Raw genomic sequence first — 17941 nt, 5'->3', positions numbered from 1 at the left:
TATCAAGTCCGCTCTGACAAGCTTCCGCCCCCAACCAAGATCTTCCCCTCACGTTCACACTGACTTATGACGAAAGTTCCATAAGATGATGGGGGCGGAAGAACAAACTATGATGAGAAAGGTTAAAATCTAGCCACATGGGCCAATTTAAGGGGAGGCCCTTGCAGGTGGAGTTTGTCACTTGGGTATGAAACTTCCCAGTCGGTTCTAAGATTCATATTAGCCAAGGTAACTATATTAGCCACGTCGCCCCAGACTTACAAAAGTCTGCATGATCTTTGATCCAGATGGTCTTTGACCACAGTGTGAGCTCCCATGGTGAGTATCGTGACAGTTATTGGGCCAGCCCCAAAAGGTGTGGATCTCTCTGCGGATAGGATCAAGACAGATAATGCGGTGGTGATAAGTTTCTCTTGTCTCGCGATGATCGCAGTTGCGATCAGATTTTATATGAAGTTGAAAGGGGCAAAGACGGAGTTTAAGAAGCTGGCTCTTGATGATTGGTTGGTTGCTGCTGCCCTTGTGAATTCATCCGGGTCTATTGAATCCACAGAATCAGTTGGTTAATATTTGGCTAGGCTCCTCTTGTTGCATTACTAGCCATTGCGCTTCTTGCAGGACACTATGGTATGGGGAAACACATTTGGGTAATGACGGTCGAGAATATGATAAAAATGAAGAAGGTGAGAGCAGGCTTCCTTCTGAGAAGCCTCTGCTAACTCCCATTGGTCAAGATCCTATTTGCCTACCTTTTTATCTACATTTTCGAGCTTTTCATCGTCAAGCTATCATTGCTTATGTTCTATCGTCGCATCTTCGGGACAAGCGGCAACTATTGGGTCTGCATAATTCTGGCTTTGGGTTGGGCTTTCGGCAGCATGATCGCTCTTTTAACCTGCCCGGCGCCCGTGTCGTACTTTTGGAACGAACTCACCAACCCCGGCGGCGGAAACTACAGATACAATTTTTACAACTATTACGTCGGGAACGCAGCATCGAATGTTATCACAGATTTCCTTATTTTGCTCGTTCCACTCCCCGTTATTTGGAAACTGAAAATGCGTGTCGCACAAAAGTTTATGGTGTCTGGAGTTCTTCTGCTTGGTATCTTGTGAGTTCCTCTGAATCCTGTGTTGATTTTACCGCTAACATACATCCCAGTGTCTGCGCCATTAGCATAGTCCGATTGCACTACATCATGTTCCTGAAGGACGATCTCGATATAACCTGGACTATGGGCAACGTATACGTCTGGTCAACATTGGAGCCCTGCGTGGCCATCATATGCGCCTGTCTCCCCGCCCTACAACCCGTCATTCAATCAGCGATGAAACTCGAATATATAATCCACATACGCTCCCGCCTCCGTCCCAGCAAACGAGCTAGACAAATTCTTCGGTTGGAAAAGCACTTCAGCAACATCAGCAACGGTAGCAGTCACAGACTACGGCCTGTGACTCCCTCGATGGATAGGCCAGGATCCGTAGAGCCTGCTGCTGAGATCGAGACTCAATGTGTTCCTGTTAAGTCTGCCTCTCCGAGGATTTCTCCTAAGGAGAAGAAGAATTTGGAAGAGTACTTGGGTCCGATGTATATTATGGTACAGCATGATGTTGAGTGGTCTGAAACTCATATTGTCCACTAGTGCTAGGATCTTTCTTCGATCTAGATAGCGTTAGTTATGGCATAGCCACGGTCCTCCTCCATACGCTTAGCAAAATACAGGCTTACCATGAGCGGAAAGACTCTTAGGCTCCCTACTTCCCTCAGAAAATGTTAGAGAAGAACCTAAAGATAGGTAAGAGATCTAAGCAAAAGCCTAGTTATACTTATCAGGGCTTCGACAACGACCGCCTCTTCAAAGCTCTTTACGACTATATCCTTAGCCCGGACTGTCGGGGCTATGACACAGCTAATAAGGTTTAACGCGATACTAGAGACACTACCGACCCTAACATCAACTATAGGACTATCGCATCCGGAAACACACTTACTAAGACGCTACTACTCGCGATCGGATTATGATATCGGCGAGGATTATAGCTGCTTTGAGATTTCTTATGATTCAATTTTAGAGTTAAATTTGAAATTTTAATATTTTATCGTTCGTTCCACTTATACTTTAAATGCCTTCTGTTTTCTATTATGCTGTGTCAAATCACTTTTGATAATTAAAATAAAATAAGGGTACAATACACTGTAGCTACCTGATAGAGGTATGGACCGTTAAACAGCATAAAGACATTATCACACGAACCTTCGGGTCAATTAATGCCTAAGAATAGATCTCCATTTTGGGGTAACAGGCAATTCCCATATCAAAACATTAAAGGCAAGCCCTCTAGTGACCACTTACCTACAAGAACAGAGGTTATCCATAAAACACTAAGACTATATTCCTTAAAGCTCGGTAGACAGTGCTGAATATTGTTTTATAGAATTTTATAGTTAGATAAGCAGAGCTTACACCACCACAAAAACGTGCAGGGGAAGTGGGTGTTTCGATGAGCTCTCGACCAATGCGTTTCACGTCTAACTAACAGCTACGATATGGATCTTTCTGTCTTGTAACTTCAAGAATTCTCTCTATCGTTTTAATTTTTTGACGATATATTTGTCTATCTGTTGATCAGCCCAAGGAGTATAGTATATCATTTACTTATAATGCCCGGATTTATCACTTAATCAAGGAAGTGGAAAGTTGCGCAAAGTGTCTCAGATTTGGTACTTTTTTGCAGTACAGTGCGTCTCGAAACCGGCGCCACCACCTGCACTCTTTCATTGTTTCTCGAGCCGTAATGCCAGGACCAGCTAGTCTATATTCGGAGTTTTTCCGGAGTACTCCTGTCAGTTGGATGTATATTGCTACTTATGTAGACTACAAAGTACTTTTCAAGTATGTATTCGCTTGTAAAATCAATACATCCGACATCTCCATATCCCACCTCCGAAAACGTCTCCCAACACTAAGCGTCTCTGTATAGTCTTTTTGACGACTATAGAAAATGCCGGTTGGAATGCTACAGGGTTCATCCATTCCCTCGACTTGAATATTCCTCGTGCAAAACTCTCGATGGTCCTCATAACAATGCTCTAGTCTTCACTGTCCTCAGGAAGCTTGCCTAGGATTAGCTACTCTATGTCTTGCAATTGAGTCTCGGAGAATAAGCGCTCGGCGTATCCCCTTTCCCGGCCAATCTCCCCCAGTCGATCCAATATCCATTTCACCTGCTCTTCGGGCAGCCCAGGCAGCTGCGCCGTCACAAACAGTGACCGTGTTGCAAAGAAGGCCCCAAAGGCCGGTGTATCCTCGATAGCTTTCGTCTTCCCATCTTCGGCGACATGTCCTAGCAGATACGGAATGCTAGAGAAAAGAAGCGCGGCTACAGATCTTATCTGCTTCCGGATCTCAGCTAGTGGCGGGCATGTAACGCCAATCTTGAGTGCAATAGGCGCAAATAATACCATGCTACGAAGAACAGACAACTGTGCGAGCCACTTGGCCGTCCACATTCCACCCACGGACAGAGTAGGGAATACCACAACTGCCAAGGGAAATGGGCTTCTGTCGGTTGTTTTCGGATTGGGGCATGTCTTGTATAACCATTCCTCGGGTAGAGATTCCTCCCAAGTATCCAAGTCTTTAAAAAGACGCTGCAGTTGTCGAAGACCTTCTATAGCTTCCACTCGATTAGGCGTTCTTTGTATCAGTGTGGCATTGGCGATAATGATCTTAGTCACCCGCGGAAGCAACTCTTCGAAGAGAGAGACTCCGCGGGGAAATGGTGGCGATGGAGCCACAGCTGGTGTGGCGCCAGCAAATGACGGCAGCTCGTCAATGTTCTGCATGTGTATTGCCCCAAGGATGGGACGGTTGATCCATTTCTCGCCGTCAGCGTTCAGGGAGAGACGTGTACGGAAGATTTCTAGCAGGCCTTGGCGGTGCGGGCTTCTAGACTCTAGCTTGTCTTCACCCACGATGACCTATGCAGCAGATATTACTGTTAGCCACAGCAACCTGGATTCCAAAGAAATGTAATAGTAGCATGGCTACATACATCATACATCCACAGCAAGGCCACCGCTGCCAGAGTAGCTGGAGAATATGCCTCAGCAGCATTGTTTAACACAAATCCGAGTTGCGTAAGGGCCAGTCCATAAGATTGACGAGATCTATGGAAATAGATAGGACTCATTTTCTTGACTTGGGCGTAGCTTGCTTGTGCTACTGCTTCGACTGAGTTTCTAAAGTATCCTGCTTCGGCATTCGATCCATAAAGCCGCGGAAGAAAGTCGTAGTATCCAGGAAAGCCGTCGGCTCGCGCCAATACGTAGTTGTGAATATAGAAGGAGACCGCACATTGGAGCCAATCAGTAGGCATTGAGACGGGAATAGAGCTGGAGCTCGTATAGACGGTGACTGTGTTCGATAGAGATCTACCGGACGGCAGACCAGTCTCGGCCCGAAAGACTAGAGCGTTCTGGTCTCGATACCCCGGGCATACTCTGCGGGATTTCTGACATCTCCGGCAGTGTGGCTTGGCTTCATCGCACTACGTAAAATGGGTTAGTACGTCTTATGGCTTTTGGTACGTCGCGAGCATGGCGGCCCAAATTCACTAGCCTTGACTTTCATCCGGATACACGAAAGACAACCCCTACTCTTCAACCGTGCATCGTGGGATCCGATCTTCTGGGTCGATTCCATGTAGTGCGGTGCATATGAGAGTTCTGCCTTGAGAAAGAGCGAGCACGAGGCTAATCGCTGGTACTTATTCTCATTACGGCCCCCGAGGCACCGGTGAACTGATGTACAGCGGTAACTTACAGGGGGACAATTGGGTGGAAAAGTCAGGCTACTAGTTACCTCACTGATGCCCTATCAGGGGTCGGAATGGGGCTACTAGCAGAGCCACGTTTGTGGCAAATGCAGCGGCTTTCTGCTTTGGGAGAAAACCTGCGACCACGTGATCACATCATAATGATAAGGTTTGGAAATAGTTCAGCTGTCCCCGCATAATGTAAAAAGGATTGGTTGGAGATTATTCTAGCGAGATGATATCCAGAGTAATCTCTGGGTTCTAAGCCGCCCGGACCACCGTTGGGGGGCCACAGCCTTGTAGACCGTTCCCTGTGACGTTGGTTCCTGATATCTGCTCCTATCGACGGGCCCTTTATTAACCACATTCGGGGTGCCGGCTAGCCAGACCCTGAAGGGAGCTGGTCGTGCTTTAGCCGGATGTAGATAATATCTGCGATCTTTATTTGGAAGTGCGGCTTTGAAAGGACTATATGGATGCATATTGTTTCTCAGCTCGGGTTTCTGCCTTGGCGTGCGCCAATTCAACTATGCTGCAGTCCAAAATCAAATATAAATAGGAAGTTAAGTTCTCCCTTCTTTGAGACATGATGTTGCCATTACTATTTGAAACACAGGTGCATTTGGACTCACAGTTCTGCACCGTTGTTACACTCACACTAGTCCTAGTCATCATGTTTATATTCTCAAGGGGTTTCACCCTCTTCATTGCTCTTTTATCTTCTCTACTTCTTACAGCCCAATCGTGCCAATTCCATGGCCATGGCCTCAATCTCTCAAGCATTGACTATCCGTCCATGATAGCTGACAACGTTGCCACGCGCTCCCTTCGCCGCCGCGAGATCTCCTCCACGCGCGTAACCCTGCACAATGTGCGTGTTTTTGACGGCTCCACTCTGCTATCTCCCAGCACTGTTGTCATCGACCGTGGATTCATTGGCCGTCCTTGCACTGCCTGCGAAGCTTGCCCACCTACCGAGAGCTACGACGCTAAGGGCATGACGCTGCTTCCCGGCCTTATAGACTCCCATGCACACCCGGCCAACGTTTCAAGCTTGGTCAACATGACCCGATTCGGTATCACCACCGCCGTCAATGCTTTCTGTCCTGTACCCGAATTCTGCACCTCACTGACCAATCACACCGGACTGACATCCCTTATCATGGCATCGTTCTTTGCCACCTCGCCCGGCAGTGAACACGCCAAGATGGTTGGCCCTAGCTTCGATAATCTCCTAATCGATAACACCACAGAGGTGCCCTCCTTTGTCGCTAGACAAATAGCACAGGGCGCGGACTTCATTAAGGTCATCGGGAGCGCGCCACTACCTGGGTTGAGTCAAGACGAACAGATTGATTTGGTCATAACATCACACAAGGGAGGAAAACAGGTCGTGCTACACACTTCGAGCTACGCTTCTTATGAACAGGGCCTCATAGCCGGTGTCGATCAGATCCACCACTCAACACTCGACTTCCCTGTTGATGACCGGCTTCTCAAGATGTTCAAGGCTAGAGATATCGTCGTATGCCCGACGCTGACAATGATGCGCGCCATAGTCCAACAGGACCCTTCGATGAACGGTTCGTTCTCGTCGGCGGCAGAAACAGTAACGCGATTGCATAAGGCGCGGGTTCCGATAATTGTCGGCACGGACGCGAACCTGCAGCCGACGATGCCGGCGATGGTCATGTACGGAAGCAGCCTACATGACGAACTGGAAAATCTCGTCGCCGCCGGGCTTACCCCCGTCGAGGCTTTAAACGCGGCAACGGTCTTACCGGCTAAGTACTTTCGACTAGCTGATCGAGGTTCCATCAAAGAAGGAATGCGAGCAGATTTACTCCTCGTTGATGGTGACCCAACCACTGATATTGCGGTAACAAGAAAGATTGTTAAGGTCTGGGTTGGCGGTATTGAATTTGACGAATAATAAGTCGATCGATACAGCTAGATTACTCCAAAATTCTTAAGATGGACGGAGCTCCCGAATAGTATCAAGGTGGCATTACCTAATCATCTGCTGCGATGCATTCGATAGCTATTATGAGTTACCCAATTCCGCCTGTTGGAATAGATTTGGTCTTTGCCCTACTTTGTGCTTGGTAATGACACACTGAGATTTTCCCTGTCCAATTTGGGAGCCTGATTCATCTAAATTGTAGATATTCTTTGGCCTAACTTATAACGTAATCGGCTCAAATATTTGCTTGTCGGGTGTATGAACAATAATAAGGAGCACAAAAATATAGCGAGCCAATCAGCTAAGCGTTCGATCGCCAACTCGAGCATCATTGGTCTAGTGGTAGAATTCGTCGTTGCCATCGACGAGGCCCGTGTTCGATTCACGGATGATGCATATCTTTTTGCTTTTTGCCTTTTACCTGTCTGCTTGCACTGGCTAATTAATAGATCCAAGACCACAAGCCGAACGACGATATGGCCCTGATTCTACAGGAGTGCTGCCACCAAGGGTGTGGCTGTACTCGGACCCGGACCCTTGTATGGCGGTTTGCGTTTCAAATTCGATGAAGCAGGCGCAGGATGGGCTTGCTGCATTGTTCAAATACCAAGGTAATACTACCATGACAACAGCAATGCTAACATAGCTACCAAGCTAAATAGCGACATATTCCTTCCCGTCTGTTAAGAGAAGGCTGAGCTTGGCATGGATAGGTAAAATACGCCTAGAAACCCGATTACTACATATTACCAATCATAATTTCTGATATTCATATGAAGATATAGCAAGGTGCCTTCATTTCTTCAAACTAGTTCTAGTAACGAGTTGATCCCTTTTCGCTGCATTTTGACATTAAGAGTGCCAAGCATAGCCGCTTTGTTTCAGATCTCTAGTATCGCTTTAAGTGGCGCCACTTTTGACAACTTCGAGCAAATCAGAAGATTCTTTCAGCCAGATTCTAATATAAAACCTTCACTAACCTTTATATAGTAACATCTAAAGTGTTTGGAAGACACTCTTCAGCCGACTCAACATCCACGCAACTCTTAGGAAGTTAAGGTTAAAAATCAAGGATCGATAAAGAGAGCACAGTGTCCTACGTGAATATGATGTCTAGGTAAGCCGCCGCCCAGAACAGCCTAGTCGTGGATTTTCCCTAAGTATATGGATTTCGCGGAGTTCAATGACGTAAAAACGACGTTAATTGAATATTTCTTAGATCATTACCGAGGGAAAGTGCGACGGCCGAAGCCTACGATGCTCCAATACTAGAAATGTCTTAATAGGATACCACTGATGCCTGTTTAACAGGAAACCGCGAATATAAACCCTCACTATTGACGTCTAATTAATACGGGTAGGTGTCTATGTCAGGATATCAACCCCCACAAGTGATGTTGGTGTACGCATAAAAACTGATCTGTTTTGCCTATCACTCAAGAGGCCAGACTAGCAGTCGCTTGCAACAAAGCTCGCTGGAGGTCCAAGATAGCTTTCTTTCACGCCACCAAGGTCCACGACAATTTTTTCGAGCAGTAAATTCGAGTGATTTAGCCGGATCCGAATAATATGCATGCCAGGACTGAGACTAGCCATATGATCTCTTTTCCAAACGCAATCCATGACCGCCTCCAACCATCCTTCAGCTGGGAGCTTTTTCTTCTCCTTCGACTCCGAAACCAGTGTATGTCTTTCAATTGGATGATCATCAACTAAAATATCGTAGGACATTGGGTCTGCCGGGTCAATATCGAGAGTCATATTGAAGTACATGGTAATGGCCGATGAGGTGTTAGATGTGAAAATGAGGAAGGGGTATTCAAGAAATGGGACAGGATCCTCTTGCAAGAGAGTGCTACTGATTGTGACTGAGCCTGTGTCTGACCGGCCTAGGTCAGGGTGGTGTTGGTACGGTTCTAGCACGCCAAGCCCTGAGGCTGGGATTGACAAGCAGCCATCAGCCTCGACGAAGAGCTTCGAGGCATGGGGTACTTTGTGCCCATGCACTGGTAGGTGAACATGTTCAAAATCACCTTCTTTGGATGAAATGGAGATCAAAATCTCATCGTCGAAGTCAATAGGGATCTGGCCCCAATCAATAGTGATCCAAACTCTAGCATCATCGCCATCTGGGTGAAGGGCGCCCTCTATTGCTGACAACCTAATCCAAGAATGAGGCGCAGAAGCAGTCCAGTGAATTGTAGAGGTTCCTCGCGTAAAAATGTCAAACCATCGCTTGGCAGGCCCATACCGACTTATCGAGCCAAGGGTTAAACCCGGAACAAGGTCTCTTCGACTGGAATGTGTCCGTTCACTCTCTTCATTGATTCGTCCCGGTCGAACCCCGTCATGACCCTCCACAGCGACCCCCATCTGTCCCACGATCAGATTGCTATTTTGTCCTCGCTGGACATATGCCAATCCGAAGATAGCATCGCGAGATGGAGCATGCCAGGTATCACCGTAGCCCATGTGCGGCTGGCACATGATATGATTCCATTTACCTCCAAGGAGAGAGTGAAAGTCTTGAGAGAGCTTGAAATCTGTATCAAAAAGGTCCAAAGCCTCGCGGAGGAGTCTATTCGCGGTGTTTCGTCTCTGGCGTGCGTAAATCTGGTTGCGAGTCTGGACAACTCGAAGCTGCGTGAAGATTGAACTGGCTTTTACAGGGTGTACTACTAGCTCCCAAAATCCTGGCCTTTGCTCCTCGGATACTTTCTGGTAGATTTGGTCGACTTTTGACTCCAAAATCTTCCATCGTGTCACTATGTTGTCCGCTTCGACATAGTGGAGACATGAAAAGATGCCTGGTTCGATGTGCTCATGCTTGCGCAGGCTGACAAGACGATCGTACTCGTGCCAAGCAGATGCAATATCTAGGCTCGCACTCGACCCAAAGCTGCGAGATGCGAGGGTCATCAAGAACCGAGGAATGCTGTCCGGTTGAACGGAGTCGATTTTCCAGGCCATTTCCATTGCGAATGTGAGAGGAATCTCAAGAGGCTTGATATCGCCAACATTGAAAACCCAGATCTTGCGGGCTTGACGATCATACGCCTCTCGGAGTTGATGGTAGATTTTGCCCTGTAGCCCGTTAGCTTATCTGAGCCTATAAGTTGGGTGTCGGTCATACGTACCAACGAGTTGGAGTTGGTCCACTTCCAGCTGGTCGGAGCTCCGACATACTCCATGTGATAATAAATCTATTCTCCTGTCAACATAAAGATACTCAGTGATTTTGGCTTATACTGACACCTGCTCCTCCAGACCTTTCCTTCTCGGCCCCTGATGGCAACCTTCGAAGAGACCCAAAGTTGTCATCTGCAAATAGAAGTGTTACATCATCAGGGACTGTGAATTCGCCGGCCTGATACAAATCCTGCACTTCTTTATAAAGCGCAAGAACCTGGGGAACGGCATTCTCACAGCCATAGACTTCCTTGAAAAGTGCTCGCTGTTGCCGCAAGACGTCGCGTACCACGGCACCAGGATCATCTGTTGCCATTTCCTTATCATATTCGCCACGCATCCCAAGAGTAAAACATCCCTCGAGGCCCTTCGCGCGATGAACTCCCTTGCGGAAGAAATCCGTAATCTCGTCACGGTGGGTCAGCCAGTTCCAGGACCCATCCGTATGTCCCTCTTCGAACCACTCTGTAGATGCCCTTTGCATAGGCTCATGGTGCGACGTTGACACACATATACCGTACTCATCAGCAATGCGATGATTATCTGGATCGTCGAGGAAGAAAACTGCGCCGGGATTGGGGTACCCGGGCCACATTGCTGGCCACATGAAATTTGCCTTTAGACGCAAGAGAAGCTCGTAGACCTTCTTGTAGAACTCCGAATTATAGCTTCCAAAATTCTCTAGTACCCAACCGGTCAGAGCAGGTGCTTCGTCATTAATGAATATGCCACGATATTGGATGCTGGGTTCGCCATTGGATGTTTGGATGGGAAGAGCGTAGATATTCGAGTGAAAGTTGGCAGGGATATCGGCCCACCAATACCACCTATGAAGATTAGCATAGAAGATCATGAATTTTGAGTGGTAACATACGGAGACACTCCAATTTGACTGGATAATGTGTATGCGCCATAGATGGTTGCTCGCTTGTCACTGCCAGCAATGACCAGAGCTTTTCCACAGCCCTTCAGTGGATTGTCTACCACAGTGGTTATAAACGTTTCCCATTTCCCTCGAATTGCGCTGATGTCTATTTTTCTCGCCTTCTCTAGTTGTTTAATCAAGGGACTGGCGAGTGATCCGATGATGATGGTCGATTCAATGCTATTTGAGCCTGCCTGGGCATTGACAGGCTTGAAGGGACTGGCCTTTCCTCTCGTCACTCGGCTGAAGTCCTCGGCAAGTGCACGTCCTGCATGATGAATGCCGATAAAGTCCGCTGCATCGACTAAGATAGTCGCTCCGACAAGATCGAGTAGGTGCGGGGAGCTGTTGAACGTGACGAATGGCTCTTCAAACATATTCGTGTCAAGTCCCACGAAGCTGGAGGGCATTGACCTGTTCTCATCGGTAGCAGTTTCGCTAGACTCTAGCTCTCCTCAACCTTGTTCGGAGCGGTCTGACGATAGACACCCCACACCCGAACACCCGGCTCGGGTTGACAACACCCCGAGCAGCCATCCCAGAGTGGATCACCCACAAGAGCGGTAGCGGCCATCTCCGTAGCCGACCAGAGCTACTACGCCGAACCGTACTCGAAATTGCCTAGCGCAGCCTGGCAACATGAGGTCGGCGTCATCCCGGGCGTGGGGGTGGATCCCCATGGGGAGTGATGTTCACCCGAGCGCGAAGCCGGGGCATCCACCCCCGCATCCCCAGATTGAATTCATTGTTTTCTGATATAGGAGTCTTCTCTCACCGTATTGTTGTGGTCCACTCAATTTTCGACCACAATCATGGGCAACAATCAGGCAGATGCCCAACAAATTGAAGAGGCACGCGGCGTTCACGATGATGAACTGCCTCAGAAAAACCACACGGACTATAACCTGGTCGACCAGGAGGTTGCCAAGTACGCCACTGACACTGCGATCGAGATTGACGAAGCCACAGATAAACGCCTTCGGCGGATGATCGATAAGCGTATTCTGGTGGTGATGATGGTCACATACCTGATCCAGACATTGGATAAGGGGGCTATGAGCTTCTCTTCGATAATGGGGATCATGGATGATGCGCATCTTGCAAGCAATCAGGTTGGCCTTGTCAATCCCGTTCCATTTTACAGAACTGATTTGTTTAGTATTCATGGTTGACAACTATCGTGTACATCGTTATTCTCTGCGTCGAATACCCGGTAAGTGTTCCGGCCGGAAGGAGAACGGACGAGCGCTTATACAACGATAGGAAAATTGGATCATCCAGCGCGTACCTATTGCCAAATGGCTTTCCCTCAACATCCTCCTCTGGGGCATTTGCATCGCCTTGATTGCAGCCATGCACAACTTCACCGGTCTGGTTATTCTGCGTGGCTTCATGGGTGCCTTTGAAGCTGCGTGCCAGCCGACATTCGTCTTGCTTTCGTCGACGTGGTATAAGCGAGAGGAGCAAGCGACTATTGTCAGCCTCTGGTAAGACACATCACAGCCTTAGTCATCGCCGTATACTCACAGCCCCTAGGTACATGATGAACGGCCTCCAAAATATCCTTGGCGGTCTCCTGGCATTTGGATTCTCCTACATCCCATCCACTTCCCCAATCAAATCATGGCAAGCACTCTTCATGAGTTACGGCATTCTCACCGTAATCTGGGCCATTTTCGTCTTCTACTGGATGCCTGACTCTCCCATGCGCGCGAAATGCTTCACCGAAGAGGACAAACGTCTAATGGTTGAACGAGTCCGTCAAAATCAGACCGGTCTTCAGAACCGAAACTTCCGATGGGAACAAGTTCGGGACGCATTCACCGACCCACAGCGTAAGACTTCTCTCTCCCCTTTTCCGCTTGAGTTTAATGCTAATACCTATAATAGTCTACGCTTTCGCTCTAATCCAAATTCTAACATCCATCCCATCGGGAGGTATCGGCGCCTTCGCAAACATAATCATATCATCCTTCGGTTATTCTGAATGGGAAAGCCAGCTCCTGCTCATGGTCGTAGGCGCCGTGACGACAATTAGTCTACTCACGGCCGCCTACCTTGACAAACTATTCAACCAAACAATTTACATCATGATCGCATCCGTGATTCCCTCTATTCTCGGCACATCAATTCTAGTTGGGATTCCATTCGAACCGAGCCGGAAGATAGGTATGCTTATCGCCTATTTCATTTTTTACGGCTTCTTCGCTGTCTCTTCTCTTTGCCTAGCTCTGCTATCACGAAATGTGGCTGGCCAGACAAAGAAATCCATTATTATTGCGTCAAATTTCATTTGTTGGGCTGCTGGCAACTCTATTGGACCGCAGGTCTTCAGGGACAGGGACGCGCCAAGATATTATCTTGCATTCGCGATCTTGTTAGGATGTTTCGTTCTTCTTATGATCGTTTTGATTTCTTTGAGGTTGTGGTATTCGATCCAGAATCGGAAGAAGGATGCGATGATTGCCTCCGGTGAGGTCGTTCCCGATGTGGCGTTTACGCATGGATTTGAGGACATTACGGATCGGGAGAATGTTCATTTTAGATATTCTTATTGAGGAATGCTTTGCACTCTTGATGCGGCTTTCAGATTTTAAATAGATGTTCAATTGTGTGTTTCTCCTCTCCTGGATGATTATACGAATTCCTTACGACTCTTCAGGTGCAAATGATCTTCTCTCGCACGCCTCAACAGCGTCCACACCCCGGTATTCAAAATATTGGTTCCAATTCGGATCTTCAATCAAAGCCTGCTTTAAGCCCTTTTCATAAGTAATCGAGAATTCTGGCCCTTCGTTTGATTCAGGAGCCTTATCGCGTGGTGGGTAAATAATAAATACCCCTGGGGTCATACAATCAAGCAAATGACGATACGTAGTTGGAGTGCCAAAGCCAAAATTGGCACTGGTAACATTTGCATCGCGGTGGTCCGTCTGAAGAATCGACATGGGCGGATAAGAATCAATCCGCATATTTAAGGCTGTTTTATCGCGAACAATAGAAACCATATCTAGTGTTTGGTCCAATGCCTCTTGGGTGACACTGTCGGTCAACTGACGGATGTACGAGGCTAACTTTGACAGTGGCCACCCAGATATGACTTCTGCGGCTGTCGGCGTAATCGCCGGCGCAGTAGAAGACAGGGCTCCAGCCATGACGTTGTGCTGGAGCCGGGGTGCAACCTTGGGACTGTGGAGACGGCGACGCATGTCAACGGCCTCAACCCAAAAGAGCGGTGCCGAGAGGTCTGGTTGGAAAACCGGGGCTCGCAGACGTGAAAGAGTCCGCCAAATAAATGCCGAGAAAGCATCGTAGGTAGAGATCCAGGTTCCATCTGATGGTGAAGCATGAATCTTCAGCTCTGCGGATTTACTCTTAGGTAGGTGAAATAATAGTGTTTCGGATGGGATATGACCCGGATGACGACTCGGTGCTAGTGGGCCATCTACCTTCACTTCATTAGGCATTTCAGGCTTCGTCAAACGAGAAAGGTCCATGCATGCGGGATCCCAGGTTGGGAATGGTGTCTTGTTGGCAATCGCATAGCAATTCTCGGCGAGCTGATGGGTGAGACCAGCCCATCCCATAACATCATTAGAATAATGATGACTATGCATAATGAAGACCAGACCGCCTTGAATGAAATTGGCCTTGTATGAAGCCACGACTGGGCTGTTGTCCGGGTGAGCTTCTGGTTTCTCCCCATATGTCATCGGAGGCACACTCCAGCGCTGAATGTCGCCCAGAAGTGAGGTGCGGTAATCGCCATCGTGAATCTCATCGAAGGATGGATAGTCCTCCCTGACAGCGGGAGAATCCAGCCACTGTACGAAGAGCCGGACTGTGCTGTCTTTCTTTTTGACAAAGGAATGTCCACCGGCAGGGTCCTTTTCGATGGTGCCGCAAAGGTGTCTTGCTTGACTCAAAGTCCGTTCAAGTCCGGCTATCAAGATTTCCACGGCGCGGCTCTTTTCGGCATCTTTGAGCCTAAAAAATAACGCGTAATTATTGTAGGTACAGACCGTTAGGTAGTCCAAGGTCGATACTTTGAATCGTTCTTCCGCGGGGTCCCCTTCCCATCCAGAGGGATGAATGTTGTAGACATCTTGTTTAGCCATCGCAGCAATCGGTGACATTAGGGACAGGGAAAGACTTTGATGATTGTTGGGCGGACTATCTTAGTGGCAGCTCCAAGCTTCGATAGGGATGCTGTCGGGGGACGGTCGCTTTCCCGTAAATTTATACTTTGTTCCCTGTCATGACTCGTAATCTCGCCTCTACCCTTTAAGGGTGAATGCGTCGTTTGGCTAGCTTTGAAAATTCCTAAGAAGATATTATTTGTCTCTTTAGGCCTCATTATCCCTGCCATAGCTCCACTTTGCTGGCATCATAGCATTAACAACGCTGATCATGTCATAATTGAAGCGGCGAGGCTTTGAGACCCCCGGTAAACTAGCGCATGTTGCATTATTCCCCGCAATTAGCAACATCATTGTGGCCGGATTGGTTAACATCAACCGGAAGAGTTCAAAAGGTGTCTAAGCGAGAGAATACCGTAGAGGCTGTGCCGAAGCCCCGAAGCCCTGAGGCTACCCAAGTGGTCCTGTGGCATACAAAGTGGATCAGGAGATACTTAATTTTGGCCCCAAAAAAGAAGACTACCGCAGCATCACCTCACTAGGACTTGAAACCCTGCTAGCAGGCTTTTATTTCCGAGTTGACAGCGCATTGGGTCACTAACGGTGACCAATGAGGCATTATCCTAAATGAACTTTCCGTTTTCGTATGCTCTCTGCCCTTCATTATTAACATTTCCTTGTGTGCCTGCTATTGGCTTTTTCGCTGTTGAAAAGTTGGTAGTAGCCAAATCGAGGATTACCAAGTCAAAGAGGGTACCCGTTCTTTGACCCATTGTATGTGTTGTTTGCAGATAATGTCTGCCAAGGGGCCTTCTAAGCTAGGATTTCGAACATTCAGAACATTATCCTGTTGATATAGGTGCATATATCCTTGATAAAGTTCTCCAAGTGGGTCGCTCATCCTGATGCTCAGTGATCAAGGTGAAATAAATGGTTTTTGTTGATACACCTGGGGGATCGCGAGGTATACCCTCTACACGTGACTCCGGAGCTACTGCACAGCTCCTGGGAACGATTGGATCTTGGAGGCCCTCAAATACCTGGAGGTTGGGGGCCGTAACAGAAGGAAGGCTTGAAGGTCCGGTATATTACTTCTCCTAGAGAGAGAGATGCAAGATATGTAACAAAGTCAGAGATAGGATTGAAGACAGCTCCAACTTGTTTCTAAGTATATAGGAGCTCAACGACATTTATTATTGAGATCAATACAACATGGAACATGAAGGAATGGCGTAATTCGGATGAATCGCAGACAGAGAAAAGCAAATATATAGTGAGGGGTAAGCGGATGTTGCATCCGGAGGAGGGCAGTGTAAGCTATATCTACCGAAGCTAGGTTATAGGAGTGAAGATCCATTTTCAACCATGCAGAGGATAGGTTCTTCTGCAGAAGGAGAGGAAGAGTGCCTAACGGCTCAGGTATCTGGGAAGGCATTAATATACACCTTACAGGATGACAGTGGTTAAGACCTTTTCTTATCTGTTGCGGCATAGGGCCGTAACATTTAGGAACGTAGCACATTCCTTTATGACCTCTATAGTCCTATCAATCTTTTGGTGGGGGGCCGATTATGATAGGCTCCGCCTATCTAGCGGTTAGCAATCTATATCGTACCGTAGAAGGAAATAATGCATACTATTATACAATGTCCATTCTGTCCGCTAGGGCATCCGCAACTGCCACTGGTTGTGCATTGAGTGGCAACAGGATTATCGTTGCTTGGGCCTTCACAGAAGCAAGCGGTGTTTCCAATGCCGGTTGACCCACAACCACAACCGTCCTGGCCTCCGGGGCAACTGCACTCCGACTGCGCAATTGCTACAGAGGCAAGACAAGCCAAGGCGATAATGGTGAAACGCATTGTTGTTGATGTAACGTATAAGATGGGGGAGAATAAAGAGATGGTGATGGAAAAGACGGAAGATTACTCGAAGACGAGGCTGACTTTATACCCATCGATAACAAGAGCATGACACTGGAGACCCGGATGCAGGAATACGTAGTATGTCACGGCATGCGAGTACATGCGAAGTCAAGGCAGATCTCTCTCGCCCGGCCGTCCACGGTTACCACGTAATTCTCAGCGGCGCAGATGCTAACCTTATTCTGTGAGCCATTTCTTCGATTAGCCAAATCATACGTCATAAAAGTGTAAGCCGCCGCGGTCACAGCCGCCAAGGCACACAAGCGTGGGGATCGCCATGGTGCAGCTACAAGGATGGAGCTGAAATTGAGCTCAGGCTCGCTTTCCAGCCATGCGGTGTGATTCCAGAGGCAACCGCTGCGAGAATTGAGACGGTCGAGTGACAGATCAAGCACTCGGGCGCCAAACAGGCTGTGATGCCAGGGTTCTCAGCTGTGATCAGGCCCGTAGAAGGGGGGTTTAAGTGGGTATAGGCGGGACGGGTTGACAGCGCGCGAGGAGAGCAGAACGACCGAGCGTTCAGCTCCTCCACGTCGGCGTGCCAACCCGACTATGAACAACCCTGCGGTCGGAATCTCTGATATCCGTTCTCGAGAGATCGCGAGGCCTTTTTGCCATTGGGCGTGCCATTAGGCATACCCTTGGAGCGATGGACCGGATCAGGCTAAGGCCTGCGTGAGACGAGCTGATGACTAGAGACGAGGATCGGTTTTATTCGGGGGTACCGGGTGCCGATTGGGAAGTGCAAAGATCTTCCGCGTATCATGAGTATAGGTGTGCGTCATGATCCGTCTTTCATTTTGTGTTGAGAAGCTTAGCAAGTGAGCCTTGGAGAAGGCACCCTGGAAAACAAACATCAAAATGGCGCGCTAAAGTTTTGCGGAGGTGGCGCAGGCAAGTTAGAGGCACGGAGTGTGATGCGAACCCGGTCAATTCAGCCTTCATATGAAGGACCTCCACCGAAGCCAACAAAACCCTGC

At 48.2% G+C, this 17941-nt stretch overlaps 6 protein-coding genes across 6 annotated transcripts; 3 read left to right on the top strand and 3 right to left on the bottom strand.

Moving 5' to 3' along the window:
- Nucleotides 1-315: 315 nt before the first annotated feature.
- N7443_009376 (uncharacterized protein) lies at nucleotides 316-1645 on the top strand (the record flags this gene model as incomplete). Its single annotated transcript, XM_056889432.1, has 4 exons — nucleotides 316-522; nucleotides 579-683; nucleotides 735-1111; nucleotides 1162-1645. 4 exons carry the CDS (start codon nucleotides 316-318, stop codon nucleotides 1643-1645), a joined length of 1173 nt encoding a protein of 390 aa, XP_056738734.1.
- Nucleotides 1646-3132: 1487 nt separating this feature from the next.
- Nucleotides 3133-4382, bottom strand: N7443_009375 (uncharacterized protein; the record flags this gene model as incomplete). The annotated part of the gene is made up of 2 exons (XM_056889431.1): nucleotides 3133-3984; nucleotides 4059-4382. 2 exons carry the CDS (start codon nucleotides 4380-4382, stop codon nucleotides 3133-3135), a joined length of 1176 nt encoding a protein of 391 aa, XP_056738733.1.
- Nucleotides 4383-5493: 1111 nt separating this feature from the next.
- On the top strand, nucleotides 5494-6753 carry N7443_009374 (amidohydrolase family protein; the record flags this gene model as incomplete). Its single annotated transcript, XM_056889430.1, has 1 exon — nucleotides 5494-6753. One exon carries the CDS (start codon nucleotides 5494-5496, stop codon nucleotides 6751-6753), a length of 1260 nt encoding a protein of 419 aa, XP_056738732.1.
- A 1479-nt stretch (nucleotides 6754-8232) lies between these two features.
- Nucleotides 8233-11307, bottom strand: N7443_009373 (glycoside hydrolase family 115 protein; the record flags this gene model as incomplete). Its single annotated transcript, XM_056889429.1, has 4 exons — nucleotides 8233-9867; nucleotides 9921-9986; nucleotides 10037-10799; nucleotides 10847-11307. 4 exons carry the CDS (start codon nucleotides 11305-11307, stop codon nucleotides 8233-8235), a joined length of 2925 nt encoding a protein of 974 aa, XP_056738731.1.
- Nucleotides 11308-11709: 402 nt separating this feature from the next.
- Nucleotides 11710-13455, top strand: N7443_009372 (uncharacterized protein; the record flags this gene model as incomplete). Its single annotated transcript, XM_056889428.1, has 5 exons — nucleotides 11710-12009; nucleotides 12057-12110; nucleotides 12161-12384; nucleotides 12434-12732; nucleotides 12788-13455. The coding sequence occupies 5 exons, from the start codon at nucleotides 11710-11712 to the stop codon at nucleotides 13453-13455; spliced, it is 1545 nt and encodes a 514-aa protein (XP_056738730.1).
- A 90-nt stretch (nucleotides 13456-13545) lies between these two features.
- Nucleotides 13546-15015, bottom strand: N7443_009371 (uncharacterized protein; the record flags this gene model as incomplete). Its single annotated transcript, XM_056889427.1, has 1 exon — nucleotides 13546-15015. One exon carries the CDS (start codon nucleotides 15013-15015, stop codon nucleotides 13546-13548), a length of 1470 nt encoding a protein of 489 aa, XP_056738729.1.
- Between the last annotated feature and the right edge of the window lie 2926 nt (nucleotides 15016-17941).

The sequence above is a fragment of the Penicillium atrosanguineum genome (genome assembly GCF_028827265.1).
Source record: "Penicillium atrosanguineum strain IBT 20685 chromosome Unknown utg000007l_segment0_segment0, whole genome shotgun sequence".
NCBI lineage: Eukaryota > Fungi > Ascomycota > Eurotiomycetes > Eurotiales > Aspergillaceae > Penicillium > Penicillium atrosanguineum.
Note: the sequence above shows the minus strand (reverse complement) of the source record. Positions and strands in the feature narration are given on the sequence as shown.